At 54.7% G+C, this 18,699-nt stretch overlaps 2 protein-coding genes across 7 annotated transcripts in view; both read left to right on the top strand.

The window, feature by feature from the left end:
• The first annotated feature begins 5,022 nt into the window (after positions 1–5,022).
• ATP5MC2 (ATP synthase membrane subunit c locus 2) lies at positions 5,023–7,265 on the top strand. The gene is made up of 5 exons (XM_080635466.1): positions 5,023–5,119; positions 6,057–6,132; positions 6,585–6,662; positions 6,809–6,969; positions 7,049–7,265. Exons 2-5 carry the CDS (start codon positions 6,094–6,096, stop codon positions 7,161–7,163), a joined length of 393 nt encoding a protein of 130 aa, XP_080491592.1. The 5' UTR covers positions 5,023–5,119; positions 6,057–6,093; the 3' UTR covers positions 7,164–7,265.
• Positions 7,266–7,721: 456 nt separating this feature from the next.
• ATF7 (activating transcription factor 7) overlaps positions 7,722–18,699 on the top strand; it is a 63,602-nt gene continuing 52,624 nt past the window's right edge. For 2 of the 6 annotated variants that reach the window (XM_080635459.1, XM_080635458.1), the window contains exon 1: positions 7,743–7,810. The gene's annotated coding sequence lies outside the window, so the exon portion shown is untranslated. Of the gene's footprint in view, positions 7,811–9,083; positions 9,200–12,146; positions 12,241–17,273; positions 17,366–18,699 lie in introns of those variants that run through there. The other 4 variants (XM_080635455.1, XM_080635456.1, XM_080635457.1 and 1 more) reach the window with 4 other exon arrangements.

Below are 18,699 nucleotides of genomic sequence, written 5' to 3'. Positions count from 1 at the left end.
GGAATGCTGCACCCCACCCCACCCATCCATCCCATCCCCTGGCTTTCCGTATGTCCCATCCCATTGCCTATTTTCCCACTCTGTGATCCACCACCCCATCCTACCTACAACCACCTCATTCCATTGCTCCAAACATATCCCAAACCCTACCACTCTGTCCCACCACTTCATCCCACAACCGTCCCATCCCACGACCCACGACCCCACCACGAGACCCACCACCTCATCCTATGACCGACCACCCTCTCCCATGTCCTACCACCCACTCCTATATCCCACCACCCCGTCCCTGAGCTCATCAACCCCTACCTACTCCCCACTCATCACGTTGCTTGGGATGAGGCTCCAAAGGGGAGATAACAAGAAGGGAAGAATATCCTGGTTTAGGTGGAAATCCTAAAGCAGAAGGGGAAAACATGGGAATGGTGGGAGAAAAGGAAGCCCTTGGAGGCAGGCGCTGCTCCTCTGCAGTGCTGCTCGAGTCAAAGCTTCCCGAGGAGAACAAAGGAACAGCAGAAAATATTGGGAGAAAAGACTTGGGATTGATCCGTGGCCTCCTCTCAGCCAGGCTTTTGTTGCAGGTTCCTTGGGGGGGGGGGAGGAGGTTTATGCCTATAAATCACTGCTTTTGACTCAGCTGCTGTAATTGAGGCCTTTAATGAAGCTGCCCCCTGTGTCAGCATCCTGATACCTGGCTGTGGGCAGCCCATGGGACCCAAAACTGGGATACTGGGATGTGAGCACCCAAAACTGGGATGCTTGGAACATAGGCACACGATGGCACCTAAGACTGGGATGCTGGAACATGGGCACCCCATGGCACCCAAAACCAGGGTACGCAGCTGTGGGCAAGCAACCAAAACCAGGATACTGGGACATGGGCATCCTTTGGCACCCAAAACTGCGACACCGGGATATGGGCACCCCATGGCACAGAGATGTGTGCACACACTCACATGCACACATGTATGTAAGCGTGTGTTTGGGGGGGGGCTGCCCCCAAATTCCCACCTCCATGGGGCTCTCCCTGCCTTGGGTGCACAGGATCCAGCAGGATCAGAGCAAGGAGCTGGGGCTGGGTTGACCCAGAAGCCAAAGACCCTTCTTAGGGTTGGTCCGGGGGGGGGGCTGTGACATCATTGGCTTGTTAAGAGAACTGATGACATCACAGATGCAGGCAGTGATGTCACAGGTGCAAGCAGTGACATCACCTCTTCCATTCCAGCGGCTGCAGCTCTGGACCAGACACCTCAGTGAGGGGCATTTGCTGACTGGGTGGCATTGGCAGAAGGGGAAAGGGCTGATCTCCTCCTGGCTCTGCAGCACCATGGACCCACCAACCCATCACACGTTCCCACATGCAGCAGCTAAAGACATGGCCCCAGGTCCAAGGCACTGTCACTCGACCCCAGACATGGCCCCAGGTCCTAGATACTGTCTCCAGCCCAAGGCACATCCCTAGGGAGGAGATGCTGGAGAGCAAGAAAGGGGGAAAGCAACAGGAAGGGGCTGAGGATGACATGGGAAAGCCAAGCCTCTCCCTTTCAAACAGCAAAACCTCCCAAGAAAACAGCACGGTCACCCCAGCACAACCTTATACGTGCCACTAGAGAATCCCCATGGGCTCAGTTGGGTTCTACCAACCCTTGTCTTCTAAAGCAAGCCCCAAGCCCCCAATAAATCGTTGTCCTTTGCCTGTGGCGCATCCCATGGCTCCAGCATCCCGCCCGGACAGAGACGGTATCGCTAATCCTGCCGCGCTGTCGGAGTAAATCTCGCAGCTCTCCTGGCATCAGCGAGACCCCAATAAATATCTCCATTTCCTGCTGTCCTGCAGGGGAGATCTGATCAGCTTTTAAATGTCAAACGTAAAGGAAAGTTTGTCATAAAATAGCATATAAAAAGGAAAAAATAGAAAATAGGAAAATACCCCATGGAAGTGGAGGAGCCGGAGCGGAGCACGAAGCATCTGAAGGTGCTGAGGGATGTTCGGATACCCCATTCCCATCAATGTGGGTTGGGAAGATGGGATATCCAAGCCCGTTACACCCCAAAATTGCACCTTATGTTCCGGATGACAGGGGCTGGGTGCACAGTGGTGGGGTTAAGGGTGCTATTGCAGCATGGGTTGCTCAGCACCCAAAATCCTCGTGGATAAATTGAGGTGTAGCATCACCAGGGAGGCCAAAAATCCTCGAATCCCCCCCAAAACTCCCCCCTCCATCCCTGTTTTTTCTCACTCGCCGCCGATCCCCTTCCATTTAATGCCTCCCATGACGCCATCCCCATTTGGGCTCTTCTGAATCATCTCCTTTCATGGACTAATTAAGCAATAAGAGCCACCAGGGCCGGGATTTATGGAGCTGTATTTCACACGGAGGTGTGCGATGGCACCGCGTGGCCGCCAGCGCTTCCCCGTGGCCACCGCAGCACCCTCTGTGTGGGGCTGTGGCACCCAGGGGTCCCACTGACACCCAAGGGTCGTGGGGGCCACCCTGCGGGTCCTGCTTCCCAACCCAGGGGTCCTGGTTGCCATCCTGGGGGTCCCGGCTGCCACCTTGAGGTTCTGGTTGCCAACCCTGGGGTCCTGGTTGCCACCTTGGCATCCTGACTGCCCCCATAGAGGTCCTGATTGCCACTATGGAGGTCTCGGTTGCCACCCCGGGGGTCCTGGTTGCCCCCATGGGGGTCCTGGCTACCACTGTCCAATTGTGGGTGTGACGGTGACCCCCATGATCCAGCTGTGGATGTGATAGAGCCCCCCATGATCCAGCTGTGGGTGTAAAACTGACCCCCATGATCACTGGGATCCAGCTGTGGCTGTAACAGTGATCCCCATGCTCCAGCTGTGCGGGGGTCCGGGGCCGATGCTCACACCCACGGGGATGCGCGGTTGTGCCCCCCGGATCCTCCTCACCCTTCCACCCCCGGCCCCGGGGGGGGTCCGTCGGGGCAGCCGGTCCCCATCCCGGTCCCATCCCGGTCCCCATCCCGGTCTCATCCCGGTTCCATCCCGGTCCCTATCCCGGTGTTTCGGGGTCTTTTCGGGGCCGGTCCCACTCCCGCCGCCGCCTCATTAGGATGCAGCGCGGGCGGCGACTGCGCCAGCGCCGGGATCGGGAGCGGAGACGGGAACCGGGAGCGGGAACAGGGATCGGGAAGGGAACAGGGACCGGTAACCCCCACTCAGGCGCACCCGTTCCCTCTTGTCCCCCCCATCCCCTCCCGCCCCAGCCCCCTGAACCCCCTCGTGAGACCCCGTCTGCTCCACTGCCCCCCCATCCTCCCTACACCCCCTTTCTCCACCAGGGCACCCCACAGCAGCCACCCGGACCCCAGAGACCCCCCCCCACCATTCACACACGTGTGTCCCCCTTGAAATTCCCCATCACCCCCCCAGCACCCCCTCCATCACCCCGCCATTCATCCCCCCCCTCCAGCCCCCCTTTCAATCCTCAGCATCCCCCAATCCTCCCCCATTCCCCACTCCTCCCTCAGTTTCCCCACCCAGCACCAACCCCCCTCGCACTCCAAGCCCCCCCCCAAGGTGAGGCCCCCCCAACCCCCCCCCCCCCAAAATCCCCGATCCCCCCCTTTGGAACGGCGGCCGCCGTCACGCCGCGGCGGCTTCGCACCCCCCGCTATTAATCGCAAGGTCAAAGCCATTACGGTGAGATTAAAACCATCAGAGCCCATGCGGGGGGTGAGGAGGAGAAGGGGGGGTGTGAGCCGGGCCCCCCCCTTGCCCCCCCCGTCTCCGCGCACACAGAACATTGCTTTTTAATTTAAGCCGTTAAGGTCAGTGGCAGCGAATGGAGCTGCTGTTTCCATCAGGGAATAAAAGGGAATAAAAAGTGGGGAAAGGAGGAAAAATAAAGGAGAAAGGGGAGGAAACGGAGGGGGGTCGACGTTTTGGGGGGGGTCCGGGGGAGTTTAAGGGGGTAAAAGGGGGGTTGGGGTGACGGGGCAGGTTGAGGGGTGCGGATACGTGCCTTGCACATGTGCACACGCGTGTGTGCCCGTGTAAAGCCTGTGCATATACACCCTAAGTGCACATACACACGCACACAGGCTTGCACACACATGTGCACACACATGTACGCACACATGTACGCACGCATCCCGATGCGCACGCACACACATGCACACAGTACATGTACAACCCGCATCCATGTGGGTGCACACACAACCGTGCACATACACTCACATCCATGTGCACATGCGCCCCTCGGTCCCGTCCCGTCCCGTCCCCCCCTTTCAGCCCTGTCTCCTCGTTATTGATTTTCCTTTAATGAAAGTTAATTATCGCGATGATTTAATTAATGGCGGCTCCCGCATTAGGGCTGCTCGTAAATCCACTGCCTGACAGCGCGGCCCTGCACCCACCCGGTCACAGCGGCCCCCCCCGCCCCTTGTGCAAGGGGAGGTTCCCCGGTGCTCCAGCACCCATCGGGGGTCCCCCCAGCACCCTGGGGTAACAGGGTGCCCCCCTCAACTTGACACACATGCATGCTGCTTGCACACACATGTGCAAACACTCTCATGCTCAAGCATAGGGACCGCAGCCACGCACATGCACTGTGCACACGTCTGTGCAACAGGTACACGCACGTGGGAATGCACACGCATCACGTGTACACACATGGACACACATGCGCACATACATGTGGACACACACGTGCACACACACGTACAGGCATATACACACACTAGCACACACGCATGTACATACATGTACACACAACACACGTAGACACACTTGCTCACACATGAGCACACACACGTGTACACACATGTACATACTTGCACACAGATGCACACACATGTGCATACATGTACACACGTGCCCCTCCAATTGAGCCCGCAGCGCCGCTCTTGGCCGCCAGAGGGCGCGGTGAGTGACAACCCCCCCGCAGGCCCTCCCCGCTCCACGCGGCGCTATCCCCTCGCCTCCCAGCAGAGGGCGCACAGCCCGCGGCTCCGCCACCTCCCGTCCGACAGGCGGCGCGGCGTGGCGAGCGGCGCTCGGAGCGGCTTCTCAGTGATGCTTCCGGGCAGTGTTTCCGGTTGCGCCTGCGCACTCGCTGCCTCCGCGACCTGCCCGCCGCCGGTGCGCCAGGTGAGGGCCGTGGCCGGGCCCGGGGCGGCAGCGGGGGGAGCCCCTCGGTGGGGACAAGGGGAGAGGGGACCCGCGGGTGGGGACGGGGATAGAGACACCCCCCGGGCCTTGGGGGCGGACAGGGCTGCGCCAGCCCCCCACATGTGGAGTTGGTTGGGGCTGGGGCATCCCCTCACACACTGCTTTGGGGTGAGCGCCCGGAGCAGGGGTGGGCCTGTTTTGGGGTGACCACCTCTGGTTTGGAATGAATGCTCCCGGTTTTGGGTGACAACCCCGTGTTCTGAGGTGACCTGGCCCTATTTTAGGGTGCACCCCCCATTTTGGGTGACTAGCGGCTGTTTTGGGGTAATAACCCCTTGTTTTGGGATGATCTTCTGGAGTGTCCCCCCCTGTTTTGGGGTGACAACCCCCTGGTTTAGTCTTCCTCCCTCGTTTTGGGTTGACAGCCCCCTGTTTTGGGATGCCCCCTCATTTGGAATGGCCACCCCTGTTTTAAGCTCCCCCCTGTTTTGGGGGACCATTCCCTCACTCTGCCTTTTGGGGTGACCTCCCTCCACGCTGGGCTTTCCCCCCGCCATGCTCTGTCGTCTCCAGCCCCCATGCGCCCTGCAAGGGCTGGGGGTCCCCAGGCCATGTCCCGCCCCCTGGAACCAGTGGGTACCTCAGGCTGCACCATTCTCTGCCTCAGATGGGGACCAGGGGCCTCCTGACCTCCTGGTGCCCCCCCCGGGCAGGTGAACCCCCCCCCTTAAACCCCAAATTCCTGTACCCCAAAGTGGTGGCGCTGAGCCAGGAGCTGTCACTTGGGTGACCAAGAAATGTCCTGCCCTGCATGGCTCATGTCCCGTGTGTCCCCATGTCCCCTGCCTGTCCCAGCACCCATGAGGCCAGGTCCCATATACTGCAGCTCCTCACACCCCATGTCTGTGTCTTCCAGCCGTCCCCTCCACGCACGTGTCCCTCCGTCCCTCACCATGTACGCCTGTGCAAAGTTCCTCTCCACTCCTGCACTAGTGAGTAGTGACAAACCCTCCTTCACTCTCCCTTTTCTAGTTGGGGGGGTGATGTGTGACCCCCTTGGGGACAGGGGGTAAGGTATGGGGACACTTCTTGCTTGTTTAGGGCCACCTTGGAGGGTGAATGGAGCCGCGCTCTGGTAAAAGATCATTTATCATCACTCCATGGTTACTAATTACCCACGTGGAGGTGGATGCGGTGCTGGGAGTCAAGCACCTTTGGTGCTGGCCCCAGTGGCACACAGGACCCATACACCCGCTGTGGGACACCCTTGTGGTGGTGGGTGCCAGTTCAGGCTCTCCCATCTGGGTGCTGCTGGCTCATGGGGCTGAGCATATTTGGGGGAGGGACACCAGTGGTGACAGCAGTGGCATCAGGGGACTCTTGGGTGCTGGGGAGGATGGAGTGGGGCATCCCACCCCAGTCTGAGGGTGAATGTGCCTTGCAGGTGAGGAGGAGCCCGCGGATGCTGTGCCAGCCCCTCTCTGCCTCTGTGCTGAGCAGCCCTGAGGCCCGGACAGAGCAGGTAACATGGCCAGCTTGGACTGGGGAACACTGGGGAGCCACAGGGGTGCTGAGCACCGGCCTTGGGTGGGGTGTGGGGAAGAAACTGAAGCTGGGGTGAGGTTAATCCCCCTCACCCCCTTGCCCACCCTCCTGTCACATCCCCAGGCACCGGCGGGCACCCACCGGGCTATCCAGACAAGCACAGCCCACCGTGACATCGACACGGCCGCCAAGTTCATCGGTGCCGGCGCTGCCACGGTGGGGGTGGCCGGTTCTGGCGCTGGCATCGGCACCGTCTTCGGCAGCCTCATCATTGGCTATGCCAGGTCAGGGGGGGCACCGGGGTGGGAATGGGGGGCTCGGGGCTGGGTGTGCTCTGCTGAACAGCCTCTCCTCTCCGCACAGGAACCCCTCGCTCAAACAGCAGCTCTTCTCTTATGCCATCTTGGGCTTCGCCCTCTCTGAGGCCATGGGGCTCTTCTGCCTCATGGTGGCCTTCCTTATCCTTTTTGCCATGTGATGGAGATGGTGACGAGAGCCTCCCTGTGCCCGGTGCCCTGGCAGGGGGGGACCCCTGACCCTGGCCTTGCCGCAGGTGGGAGGGGAATAAAGACGGTTTGATAACGGGACCCAGCTCATCGTGTCTCTTTGGTGGCTCCTGTGTCAGTTGGCCATGGTTGGCATGGGGAGACCGCGCTGTGGGGCGATGGCAGTGTCCCCAGAGGGCACACAAAGTGTCTGCAGCCGCCCTGAGCCCCATGGGGACAGGGACATCATTGATCCCCAGGGACAGCAGAGAGCTGCTGAGACTGCGACCTGGGCTGTTACCTCCCCTTGTCCCTGCCCAGGGGCACCACCCGCTGGGGGACACCTCAGCCGGGCCCTGGGGTTCGGGGTGTCCCGGTACCGGGGTGTCCCCGTCCCGCTGCAAGGCGGGTTCTCTCTCTCGGAGGCGTGGTTAGCCCCGCCCCTTCGTGATGGAGCCCCGCCCCTTTGCAGCGAGGCTCCGCCCCCGAAGGGCTCTCATTGGTCCGGCACTGTCACCTCCCCTCTGGTCTCGCGAGAGTCTCGCTCTGTGGGGAGGGGCGGTGAGGAGGGGGGGGGCCCCAGCGCGAAGAGGCAGGCAGCGCGAGGCCCCGGCGGCGGCGCGGCCCGGCGCTCCCTCAGGTAACGGGCGGGGCACCGGGCTCGGTGGGGGCCGCCCCGGGACGGGGATGGCGGCGGCGGTGGAACCCCCGGGGGCCGGTGGAGGAGCCCCGGCCGGCCCTTCCCCCCACAACTCTCCCCGAGTTTTGGTGAGGCGGCCGCTGTGCCTTGCGCCGCCTCTTCGTTGATTGACAGCGCTCTTCAGCCAATCGGCTCGCTGCCAGGCCTGGAGTGAGGGGCGCCGCAGCCAATAGCGGCTGAAGGGGCGCCGCGATGGCGCAAGCCCCGCCCCAAGTGGGCGGGGCTGCTGGAGGCAGCGAGGGGCCCGGGCGGTGCCGGAGGGGGGGAACCGGAGGCCCCGGGGTGGGGGGGGGAGAACGCGGAAAACGGGGGCTTTCCGGGGCTGAGGGTGGAGGTGTGGGGGGGATCAGCGGGATATGGGGTGTCAGGAGTGTGGGGGGACAGGAGGGAAAGGGTCTGGTGGGGCTCTCTGTGGTGGGGGGCTTGGGGGGAGTGCTGGGGCATATGAGAGGGCTGGAGGGGCGCAAATAAGGGAGGCATTGACTGGGGGGGTCTTGGGATTTTAAGGGAGAGAGGGTCTTGTGTGGAATTCTGGAGGTGAACCCTGCAGAGGTATTGGGGGTCTGTGGATGGGGGGGGAACTTGAGGGGTGAGAGAGCTCTGGAAGATGAGAGAGAATTGAGGGGGGGCTCTGGAGATTGCAGATATGGGACATCCCTCAGTGTGCAGGTCCTGGGGGACCCAGAAGAGACCTGGGATGTCCTGGAGGGGTGGTAGGTGTGGAGACCTCAAGGGTTAGAGGAGCCTTGGGATGGATCCTATTGGTGACCCCCTGAGGTGCAGGGGGAACCCCTTTAATTGGGCTCTGCTCTCCTGGATGAGGAGGGATTTGGCCTCAGTGACTCTTTTGGGGCAGGTGGGGAGGATCCAGGCCTATGTGGGGGGGCTCCCAGTGGCAAGCAGCTGTAGACAGGGTGTAGAGAGGTGGTATGGTGAGGTGGGGGTGTAGAGAGGTTGTAGGGTGTAGGCTGGGGCACAGCTGTGGGTCTGCAGGGTGCTGGGAGGTGGGGGACTCTCAGCAGGTCGTTGACTCCTGTGGTACTGTCAGTAAGATGCAAACAGCAGGAATCAGGGTATGAAGTAGTTTCTTTCCAAGTCGAAATCAATGGTTACTGGGGCACTGGGAGAGCTCAGACTTCTCAGAGCTTGTTGGAGTGATGAGGTTTCACCATGCATTTGCTCACCTGCTGCTGGCACCGTGAAATCCGCCTCTCGGTAGCTCCAGCTCTGTGAGTGCAGCTGGATCACAACTCAAAGCTGGGTTGTTCCTGCTGCCAGAAGTGCTGGTTTGGAGTCTCTCAGCTAAGGCAAAGAGATCAGCTGGTTCAGGTGTGTGCTGAAGTGTGTGACAACAAAACCTCCTTGTTCTGCTCTGCTTTGCCCATTTGCTGCCTCTTTACTGAGTCCCATCATTACCTTTCCTTATGAAGTTATCACTTTTCCCCCAGCTTGGGTCCTTCTAAAGCCAACATTTCAGGTTAACATTGAGGAGTACAACAGGAAAGTGTCACTAATGCTTCATTGAGCTTCCCAGTTTGTTTTGCCTCACTTGTGCTTTTGGGGTAGGATCTTTCTTCCACCTGGAGTGGTCTGAAGGACTTGGCTGGTTCTTTGCAAACTGCTTTTAAAACAGTGGTGCCTAAACTGGAGTTGGTTCTGGAGAGGAATGCAGCAGTTCTCAACCATGGGCTTTGTTGGATGCTTTTGGATTGGGGGTTTTCTCAGTGGAGCCTAAGAATAACTTCACTGTTTGAATGTGGAGGAGAAGCTTGTGGGAGATGGATTGAGCAGCCAGATTCCCATTTGGAAAGCGAGGAGGGTTAACATCCTCGCTCCTCATTTCCTTAAAGCAAGAGATCATATTCACCTTTGGTGACAGGAGTGGGGTTGTGCCTGTTGCCAACTGCAGTCCTTCTGTGGGCTGGGCTTCTTGTTTGCTCTTGGTGTTAAAAACTAACAGCAAAGGTGTGGGTTCAGGGTGGAAGCAGTGTGTTGGGCATCAGCCTGTGAGGCTTGTAGGGATTCCTGGGCTTCTCTCAGTGTGTTCTTTCTGCTCCTAGAAGCTGCTTGGGAAGTGAGAAGTGGGAGGCTATTTTAGCACCCGATAGACCTCACTGCTTTGAGAGCTTGAATGCAGCCCTGAGTTGCCCTAAATACCTGCCAGTGCTTTGGTTCTACCTAAGTGTGGGACGTTCAACACTTCCTCTGCTTTTTGGCACTTCCCTGTCAGCTAACTGTAAAACATCATCATGGCCACCTCAGTTACTGCTTAGCCAAGCCAGGCCTCCAGTTATTTTAATCTTTCCTTGTAAATCAATCCCTCCAGCTGCTTCACTGGATTTTCCTGAATGCCTTCCAATTTGCCAATATCCTTCTGATACCCAAGAGCTTGGAGCTGGCCGTGCTTTGCAGCAGGACTTCCCCTCCCTGCTCTCCGTCTGCTCGGATTAGGAGGAGGAAAAGCTTTACACAAACTTGGTGAACACATTCAACCTCCCACTTGCCATTTGTCTTTTGCTGTAGCTTAACTCTTCCCTGTTGAGGGGACGTCTACCATTAATCTCTATTTATTGCTTCTATTTCTGTTGCCCAAGGTTCCTTAGTTCCCAGTTTTCTCCAGAGGTTCCCACCGTATGTATTTTGTGCTCTGATTTCTTTCCCTCTCTTTGTGATTTATGGAGGTGTCAGGTGAAAATGAACTTGCTCTTGAGCCTTGCTGAGCCCACCTTGGTACGTTGTGAGTGGTGTTACTCATTTAAGCTGGTTGCTGGTTCCTAGTCTGGCCTAACTTGGAAGCGCTGTTCTCAAAGGGAGTTTGTGGACGTGGGATGGGGCAGGCAGAAGATTCCCCTCTCCCGTTTGGAAAGGTAGGGAAGTTTGAGAGAGGAAGTGAATGGGTGATGGTTGGGGGGAAGAAACCAAAACCTCCTTCCATCTTCCTTGGGCTGGTTTCATGTGGTGAGGCAGCTTAGGAGGAACTGCCACATCCTCACCCGGAACTAGTTGCTGCTTCTTGATGGTGGAACCATTTTAAACTGGTTCAGTAAAAGGCTCCAGCTGTGGCAGCCTCATGGTGCTGGGGTTTATAGCATGTGGTAGCAGAGGATCTCCGAGATGGATTTGGTTCTGGACTCCTGTTCTGCTGCATCACGTGTGGGCTTTCTCACTTTCTGTTTGGGTTCATTTATCCTTATCCCCTTCTTAGGGCCTTTTTTGACTTTCCTTTCTTTCTTCAACATTCCCAGCACCAAGAATTGAGGCCAGATCCCCAAAATTGCTCTTCCCTCATTTAGCAGCCAACTATGAGGCGTTTTGAGAGGAAATATTGGGAGAAGATAGACCTGGGGACCTGTTGCTTCCTGAACTTCATTAAGTATTTCCCCCCACCTTTTAATCTAGTTTCTTGGTTTTGGTTTCAAGGAACTTGTAATACAGAGGGTGAATGCTGTGTAGGCTGACCAAGGATGTAAGCCAGGGGCTGTGTTTCCCTGGGGAGCTGGAAAAGGTCTTTGTTTTATGCAGAGGTGTGTAGGAAGCTGCCTGTAAAGACTGAAACAAACACACATTTATAGCCTGGCTTCCTTTGGAATATAAACCTGAGGGTTTAATCAGCCTTTGCATCACAATAACTGTCACATTTTTCTGTCTGGCTGATGAATTCCTACATAGGAATTCCTGGTGAGTTCCACTTGAAGTCACAGAATCCCAGGCTGGTTTGTGTTGGAGGGAGCTTAAAGCTCATCCAGTTCCAACCCCTGCCATGGGCAGGGACACCTTCCGCTAGAGCAGCTTGCTCCAAGCCCCTGTGTCCAACCTGGCCTTGAACACTGCCAGGGATGGGGCAGCCACAGATTCTCCATTCAACCCATTCCTGTGTCCCACCACCGTCACAAGGTAGAGCTTCTGCCTAAGCTCATCTCAGTCTCCCCTCTGGCCATTCCCCTTGTCCTGTCCCTACATCTCTTGTCCAAAGCCCCTCTCCAGGTTTCTTGTAGTCACTTTAGGCACTGGAGCTGCTCTAAGGTCTCCCCTTAAGGAGCCTTCTCCAGGCTGAACAACCCCAGCTCTCGGGGTATCTTCATAGTCTTTAGCAAATCTTTTGATTCTGCTCCTTCTCTGCTTGTTTGAACCCCAAAGTCAGGATTTAACCAGCATGTGGCCTTATTCTGCCAACAGAAGCACTGGGACAGGAGCCTGAGGCTGTCTCCCATGTCCTCAACCCTCAACGTGCAGGTGGACAAGCTGCAGGACCAGGCTATGGAGCACAGCAATGCTGAAGGACACCAGGATTTCCTTATTTACAGCCCTTGGAGGTGCTGGTGTCCACAGAGATGCCTCTCCAAGCCAACGGTTGATGTTCATGCACTCGGGTTTGTTCTCCTTCCTCAGAGCTGGTATTTACAGTGTGTTTTGCTGCAATTAGTCTTGGCTCGTGGGAGTTTGGCTTAATTCCTTCTCTGAAGTTCAATTTCACAATCTTCCAAGAGGCTTCTTGCCTTTTTCTTCCCCACACACACCTGGTGGGGCACGTGCTGCTGCGCAAGCCAGGCCTTCAGTAGCCTTTGTAGGGCTTTGTTTGACATTTGCTTTTGAAACATGATGAATTCAGCGCCTAAACCAGCTCCAGCACAGTGTGGTTTCACCCAGGCGAAACCGGATTCTAATGCAGGTTAATGCTTTAGCAGAGTGGGATTTTTCTGGCTTGCACCTCTTCCCTCTTAAGTTCTTTGCCAGTGAGAGGCCAAGTTGGCTGGGATGGATTTCCCTACCTCCACATCACCCTTTTGCTGCTGTAGGTGAGCAGGGGCTGCTGGGCCATACTGGGACAAGCACAGATCTGAGCTCCCAGGCAACAGCAGCCATGTATTGAAGTTCCTTGCTGAAAGCAATGCATTTTATACCTCAAAGCAGCTTCCAGTGTCTGAAGGGGGCTACAAGGATGCTGGAGAGGGACCTGCATCAGGGACTGGAGCACTAGGAAAAAGGGTGATGGGTTCACACTGAAACAAGGGAAGTTCAGGTTGGAGATAAGGAAGAAGTTCTTCCCTGAGAGGGTGCTGAGGTGCTGGCACAGGGTGCCCAGAGAAGCTGTGGCTGCCCCACAGCAACGTGCTCTAGTGGAAGGTGTCCCTGCCCCTGGCAGGGGGTTGGAACTGGATGAGCTTAAGGTCCTTTGGAACCCAAAGCATTCCATGACTTGGCTCCTGGGGAGCAGCACCGGGATTGGAATCGGCTGCTGCTCTTCTTGCAGGAGCTCTCCCATGGTGAGCCTGCAGCGGTCTGGAATGCTGCTCCCATGTCCCACCCTGGTGTGAGGGAAGAAAGCAGCGGTAGAGATGTGGTGCCAGCCTTTGCAAGCTGGTTCATGAATAAACAAAGCTCCTCTGCCAGCAACGGGCCGTGCTACCCACTGCAGCTCTGCAGAGCTCTGAGCTCTCTTTGTGAGCCCTAGCCACTGAAAAGCCCTGCAAGAGGAGCTCTGCAAAGATGTTTTCTTCCCATTCTCCCATAGGAAAAGGTTGTTTCAACTCCTTAAGGATGAAATGTGAGTTGGTTGTGGGGCACTGGCGCAGGGTGCCCAGAGAAGCTGTGGCTGCCCCATCCCTGGCAGTGTTCAAGGCCAGGTTGGATGGGGCTTGGAGCACCCTGCTCTAGTGGAAGGTGTCCCTGCTTTAAGGTCCCTTCCAACCCAGACCACTCTGGGATTCTGTGCCTGGGGTTCCAGAGAGAGTAAAGCTTCAGAGTTCCCTTTTCCCTGCCCTTTGGGGATGTGCTGTTGTTAGCAGAGCTCTTGCACAGCTTTTTGTATGCCTTAAGAATGTTTTCAGCCCTGGCTGGTAGAGATCTTGCTCTGGATGCCATTGTTGCTATGTAAAATAATCAGAGTAATCATAAAAAGCAGTTTTTCAGACTTCAGTGTATTAAAGACTTGGCTAAATGCACTTGGCAGGGAATAAGCAATGCCCAAAGGAGTGTATTTCTACCTGTTAAAGTGACTGTACTGAGCTGTCTTATGCCCTTTAACTGTTTCCAAAGTGAGTAAAGCAGGCTTGGAGCAGAACCCAGCTTTTGGGGTTTTGTGCCAAAAAGCTCTTGTTGGTGCTGAGTGTGCTGTGAGGAAGGGAACAAATGTTCAGCTCACGAAGCAGTTAATGCTTGCCATCATTTAAAGCAGGCAGTGTTTAAAATAGACCCGTTTCTGGTCGTGTCCAGGGCTGAAGATGCTGGAAAATCCTTCAGAGCTCTGAAAGGACGTTGAACTGCAGCTGCGAAGTCGAAAGAGGTTGTGTACAGGGAGGGAAAGCTTTGCCGATTGAATCCTGCAGTGAAATACGCAGTTTACCTTGTTCTGTTCTCGTTGCAGTGGGATCTGAAGGGAGGCTCTGGCAGCCTCTGCTCCTTCTGCTCTTCCAGTGGTAGCAATAGTGCTTTTACTTCTGTATTTGGAGTGTTGGTAAAGTCGAGCTGGATGAGGAGATGAGAACCAAAGGCAGATGGTCACCAGGGCTGACAGCACCTGGGTGCCAGGGCTCAAGGAAATAACTGTTGGCTCCTGAAAACTGAAAGCAGAGTGGAGCATCCCCCAGCACAGGGGAGATTTACCGTATAGAAACAGGGCTGAGGAGGCTTATCTATAGCCTCAATGGGATTAGAAGTTTCTACATGGCAGAGACACTGCTACAAACCTGGAGGGTTTATGTAAGAGTGAGCATTGCTCATTGTCCAGATCCATGCTCTGACCCAGCCACGTGCACACTGAACGTGACAAAACGTGATTGGGGCTTTTGGAACAAGAGCCTGAGCGTGCTGGCAGTGCTTTAGTGAGTAAGTATGTTTTCATGGAGTCCCAGACTGGTTTGTGTTGGAATGGACCTTAAAGCTCATCCAGTTCCAACCCCCTGCCATGGGCAGGGATACCTTCCACTAGTCCAAGTTGCTCCAAGCCCCATTCGTATAGATGTTCTTTGTGTTTCTACCCCACATTGCTTTCTTTTCCTTTGCTTTTGGGAAAGCTCTTGTCTTTTCAATGCACACAGAGTGCCTGTGTGTATGATCCACTTTTAGGCTGTTGTATCCTTCATCTGTGCAAGATTTCAGGTTGAATTATGTCAGTTATCCAGGAAATCATTGCTGTGTTCAGTGCTAAACCACAATCATTCCAAGGCGGAATGCAGCTTGAGTTAAACAACTCACAATAATGTCCCACATTTCTAGACATTGCTTAGATTTGGAATATTTCTTGCTCCCTTCTGATTTTAGGGCTCACATATCAAGTAATGACACCGTAAAACGTGTGTGCCTTGGAATGCTAAATAAATAGAAATGGCCAAATAGGATGTAAATAATAACAAGGTGGGACAAAATATTTCTACTTTATGGGCATGCACACGTACAGGAGCTTCAGGTCTCACTGGCTCCTCTCCCACTGGTGCTATTTTGGTTACTTTAATTCATTGGTAAGAGCTTTATCCATAGGTAGTCGCTTACAGAAGAGCCTCTTCTGTGCTGAACTCCACTCGGCGTTGACTTTGCTCTTCCCCTCATACCCCATTGTGGGGAAAATATGCCTAAGCTTGACTTTGGGTTCTTATGGCCTGTTTTCAGCAGGTTTTTACCCCTCACTTTCATTGAAACAAGGGCTCTGAAGACGCTGAATGATTCCAGGCAATGGGGCTTTGGTTTCTAGGGCATTTCTGAGCTAAAATAGTGCTTGTCATGGCTCTCATTATCTCTCCTCAGGAAGAAGCAGTGAGTCTCTTAGGTTTTTCCTTCCTTCCTTAAACTTGAATTATTCCTCTCTCCTGTAGTAGCTCTCTTGCAATATGTTGGCCCTGCTGTGAAGAAGCACAGAGCTGAAGATGTATCACCACTAATGAAGGAGCGACCCAAGAGCTGTAGCACCAAGATCCAGAAGCTGCCTGCGTGTGTCTTGGAGTGTCTCTTTGCTCTGTGTCGTGCTGCAGACTCAAACCTGCTGGAAGCAGCTCCAGAACCATTTCCTACCCAGCGATCTGTGCTTGAAGCCTCTGTGGGCTGCAAGGGTTTGGTTGGTTGTGGGTTAAAAGAGGAAAGAAAAGCTTTTTGCTTGGGGCTTCTCCATCTAAGTGCTGCTCTGTCTCTGTCAGGGTCTTGCAGGTTGGTCTCACCTTGTCCCTAAGTGTAAATACCTTAGGGACATCCGTAGAGCCCATCTTTTCTTCCCAGAAGTTAAGAGAGGAAGAACTTTGGCATATGAGGGATTGGATGATGACTTGGAGATGGTCTTTCTCCATCTCCTTGCCTGGGGAAGTTGCTGACTTGCTGGGTTATGTTGGATTGTGTCTCATGTGCATCCAAGGCTTCAAAACCTTTTGGATGGATGCCTTTTCCTAGCAGAAATCTGACACTTGGCACCTAAGGAGAAACCTTGCCTGTGTTAAAGCATGTTTTGCCAAGCTACAGCTGCTTCGGTGGTGTTTGGCATGGGTAACTCGAAGGAGGTATTTAGAGAGCAGCAGCTACTTCTCTCTCAGGAATCTGGCCATGAAGGGAGGAGCAGGAGGATGTGTGCTGGTAGGGCAATGAGATCTGGCCTTCTCCCACCCTAAAACCCCACAAAGTGCTCACAGGGCACCTGAATAGTGGCCCTCAGGTCAATGATCCTGAGCAGAAGGACCTTCTGAAGATGGTTCTACATCGTTCAAGCTTCTTGTCCTTGGTCTCACTTGCTTTTTCCATCAGGGTGTTCTGCACAGATATCTCAGGTTAGATATAAGGAAGGAATTCTTTACTGTGAGGGTGGTGAGACACCGGCACAGAGTGCCCAGAGAAGTGGTGAATGCTCCATCCCTGGCAGTGTTCAAGGCCAGGCTGGACAGACATGGTCTATGCTCATCCCTGTCCATGGCAGGGGGTTGGAACTGGATGATCTCAAGGTCCTTTCCAAGCCAAACCATTCTGTGATTCCATTTTCCTTCTTTCTGTGCTGCCTGTGATGTAAAGGCAGTCCCGTGGCTCAGCTGGGGCCCAGCTGTGCTGAGATGACATGAGGCTCTTCAACACCTTGCTCTGAAGTCCAAGCAGGAGGCCAGATCTGATCTGGAGGCTGGCCAGCGCGAGGAGGCTCTCGGACAATGGAGCTTCTATGATGGTTTTTATCCTCCTCATGGCACTTTTTGTTATGGTAACAGTCAACTCCTTACTGTTTATAAGAGACTGATAAACAGTGGAAGTCGTGTGGTTGGGAGGACTGGTGGGGGCTGGGCTGGGAGAAGCCTTCTGCTGGCTGGAGCTCTCAGGCAAGGGGGGTTGTAGCTCTCGCTGCAGGGGAAAAGCTTTTCTGGCCTCACTGAAGTCACTCGTAGCTGATGTGCTGCTTTGGGACCAGGTTTTAAGGCCCTTGCAAGGGAGAAGTGAGGGTGTAGCACATCTTTGATGTATTCCATCTCTTTAGGGATGCTCTTGTGGAAAGGGGATCCTCCCCAAGCTTGGGAGCAGTGCTGAACACCCAGCAAGGTACAGTCAGATGGTAAAGGGTTGGACTTTGCTTTCGCCCTGTGCTGTAGGTGAACTTGTAATGACTTGTTAAATACTGTCTGTCTGTTGGAGATATACTTCCAGGCGGTTCCTTGCCAATATTCCAGTTTATACAGTTGGGTTTGCTTTATCAAGCTTATAAAGCAGAAGGGTGTTATGCCTCTAAAGCAGATTTTATAGCACTGGCTTTTGGCTCTCTTTCCCAGATGACAATTTTAAGCTCTCTTGTAGCTTTCTGGTTACAAAGCAAACATTCTCCCTCCTTCTTTCACACCCCAAAATAACTTTAAAGGCAGAGCCTAAGACTAACAGCAGCCTGCACTAAGCTCCATGGTGGCCTCTCCCTGTAAAACTTAACACCTTTTGCAATGGCTTTGGGTGTATAATAGCTGCTGGTAGTCAGATGGAGCTCTGGGCACCCAAAGGTGCAGAACAGGCTCTGTTCCTAACTCCCTGCAGGCACCTAATTTAGTTGGGAGAGTCACTAGTGGAAATTAAGTGCCAGTTGACTTCACAAAGCATCTAGAAGCAGGTTGGGCACCGAGCCCTGTATCTTGGAGAACAAACCCTGCCATAAGGAAGCCTGGATGTTCAAGGGACTTGTGGTTTTGGGTGGTTTTTTTAAGGAAGAACTTGCCATGTTTGTTTTTATCCCACTTTCTGATGGATTCTGATGCTCTGAATCATCACTGCAGTGTCCCACGTTAATCCAGGGTAACGCAGGCAGCTCCAATGCTAAACCCCAGCCTGATGCTGGGTCCCCTTCCTGCCTTTTCTGGGTGCTGCTCCCAGTTTATTCAGAGCACCGTGTGCTGAATATTCATGTAGCTGAGCAGGAAGCTGGAGGCAGAGCTGTTAATGGCTGCACTTAGACAAATAATAAAGAGCCTTTCCTGGAACACTCTCAAAGCAACATGTTTCCTTCCTTGCATTTTAGTGGCAAATCTCGGACTATTTTTGCGAGCTTGGGGCAGTGCCTTGTGCTTCCTTCTCTTTTTTTGGCTAGCGGAGTGGAAATGGCTCTCAGCCCGACTGCTTTTCCCTTGGCCTTCCCAAAAAGCAGTTTGGGATTTGATTGAATCCAACCTCTCTTCCCATTCCAGCTCCCAGTGCAATTCCCCATTCTGCCTGGAGTCTGCCTGTGCTCCTGCATCTTCTCTTGTAGTCAGATGAGTTTCACAGCACAGGCTCTGTGCAGCCATCTATAATGATCTAATTTATTGTGGGTTTATCTCCTCTTCCCAGTAGCAGCGTCCTTGGGGCTTGGGCTGGTGTCTTGAGCACTATTTGTGTGTGAATAGGCTTGTTTGTAT

This window comes from Psittacula echo, assembly GCF_963264785.1.
Source record: "Psittacula echo genome assembly, chromosome: 27".
Classification (NCBI taxonomy): domain Eukaryota; kingdom Metazoa; phylum Chordata; class Aves; order Psittaciformes; family Psittacidae; genus Psittacula; species Psittacula echo.
The sequence above is the reverse complement of the archived record's forward strand: the minus strand, read 5'-3'. Positions and strand labels throughout refer to the sequence as shown.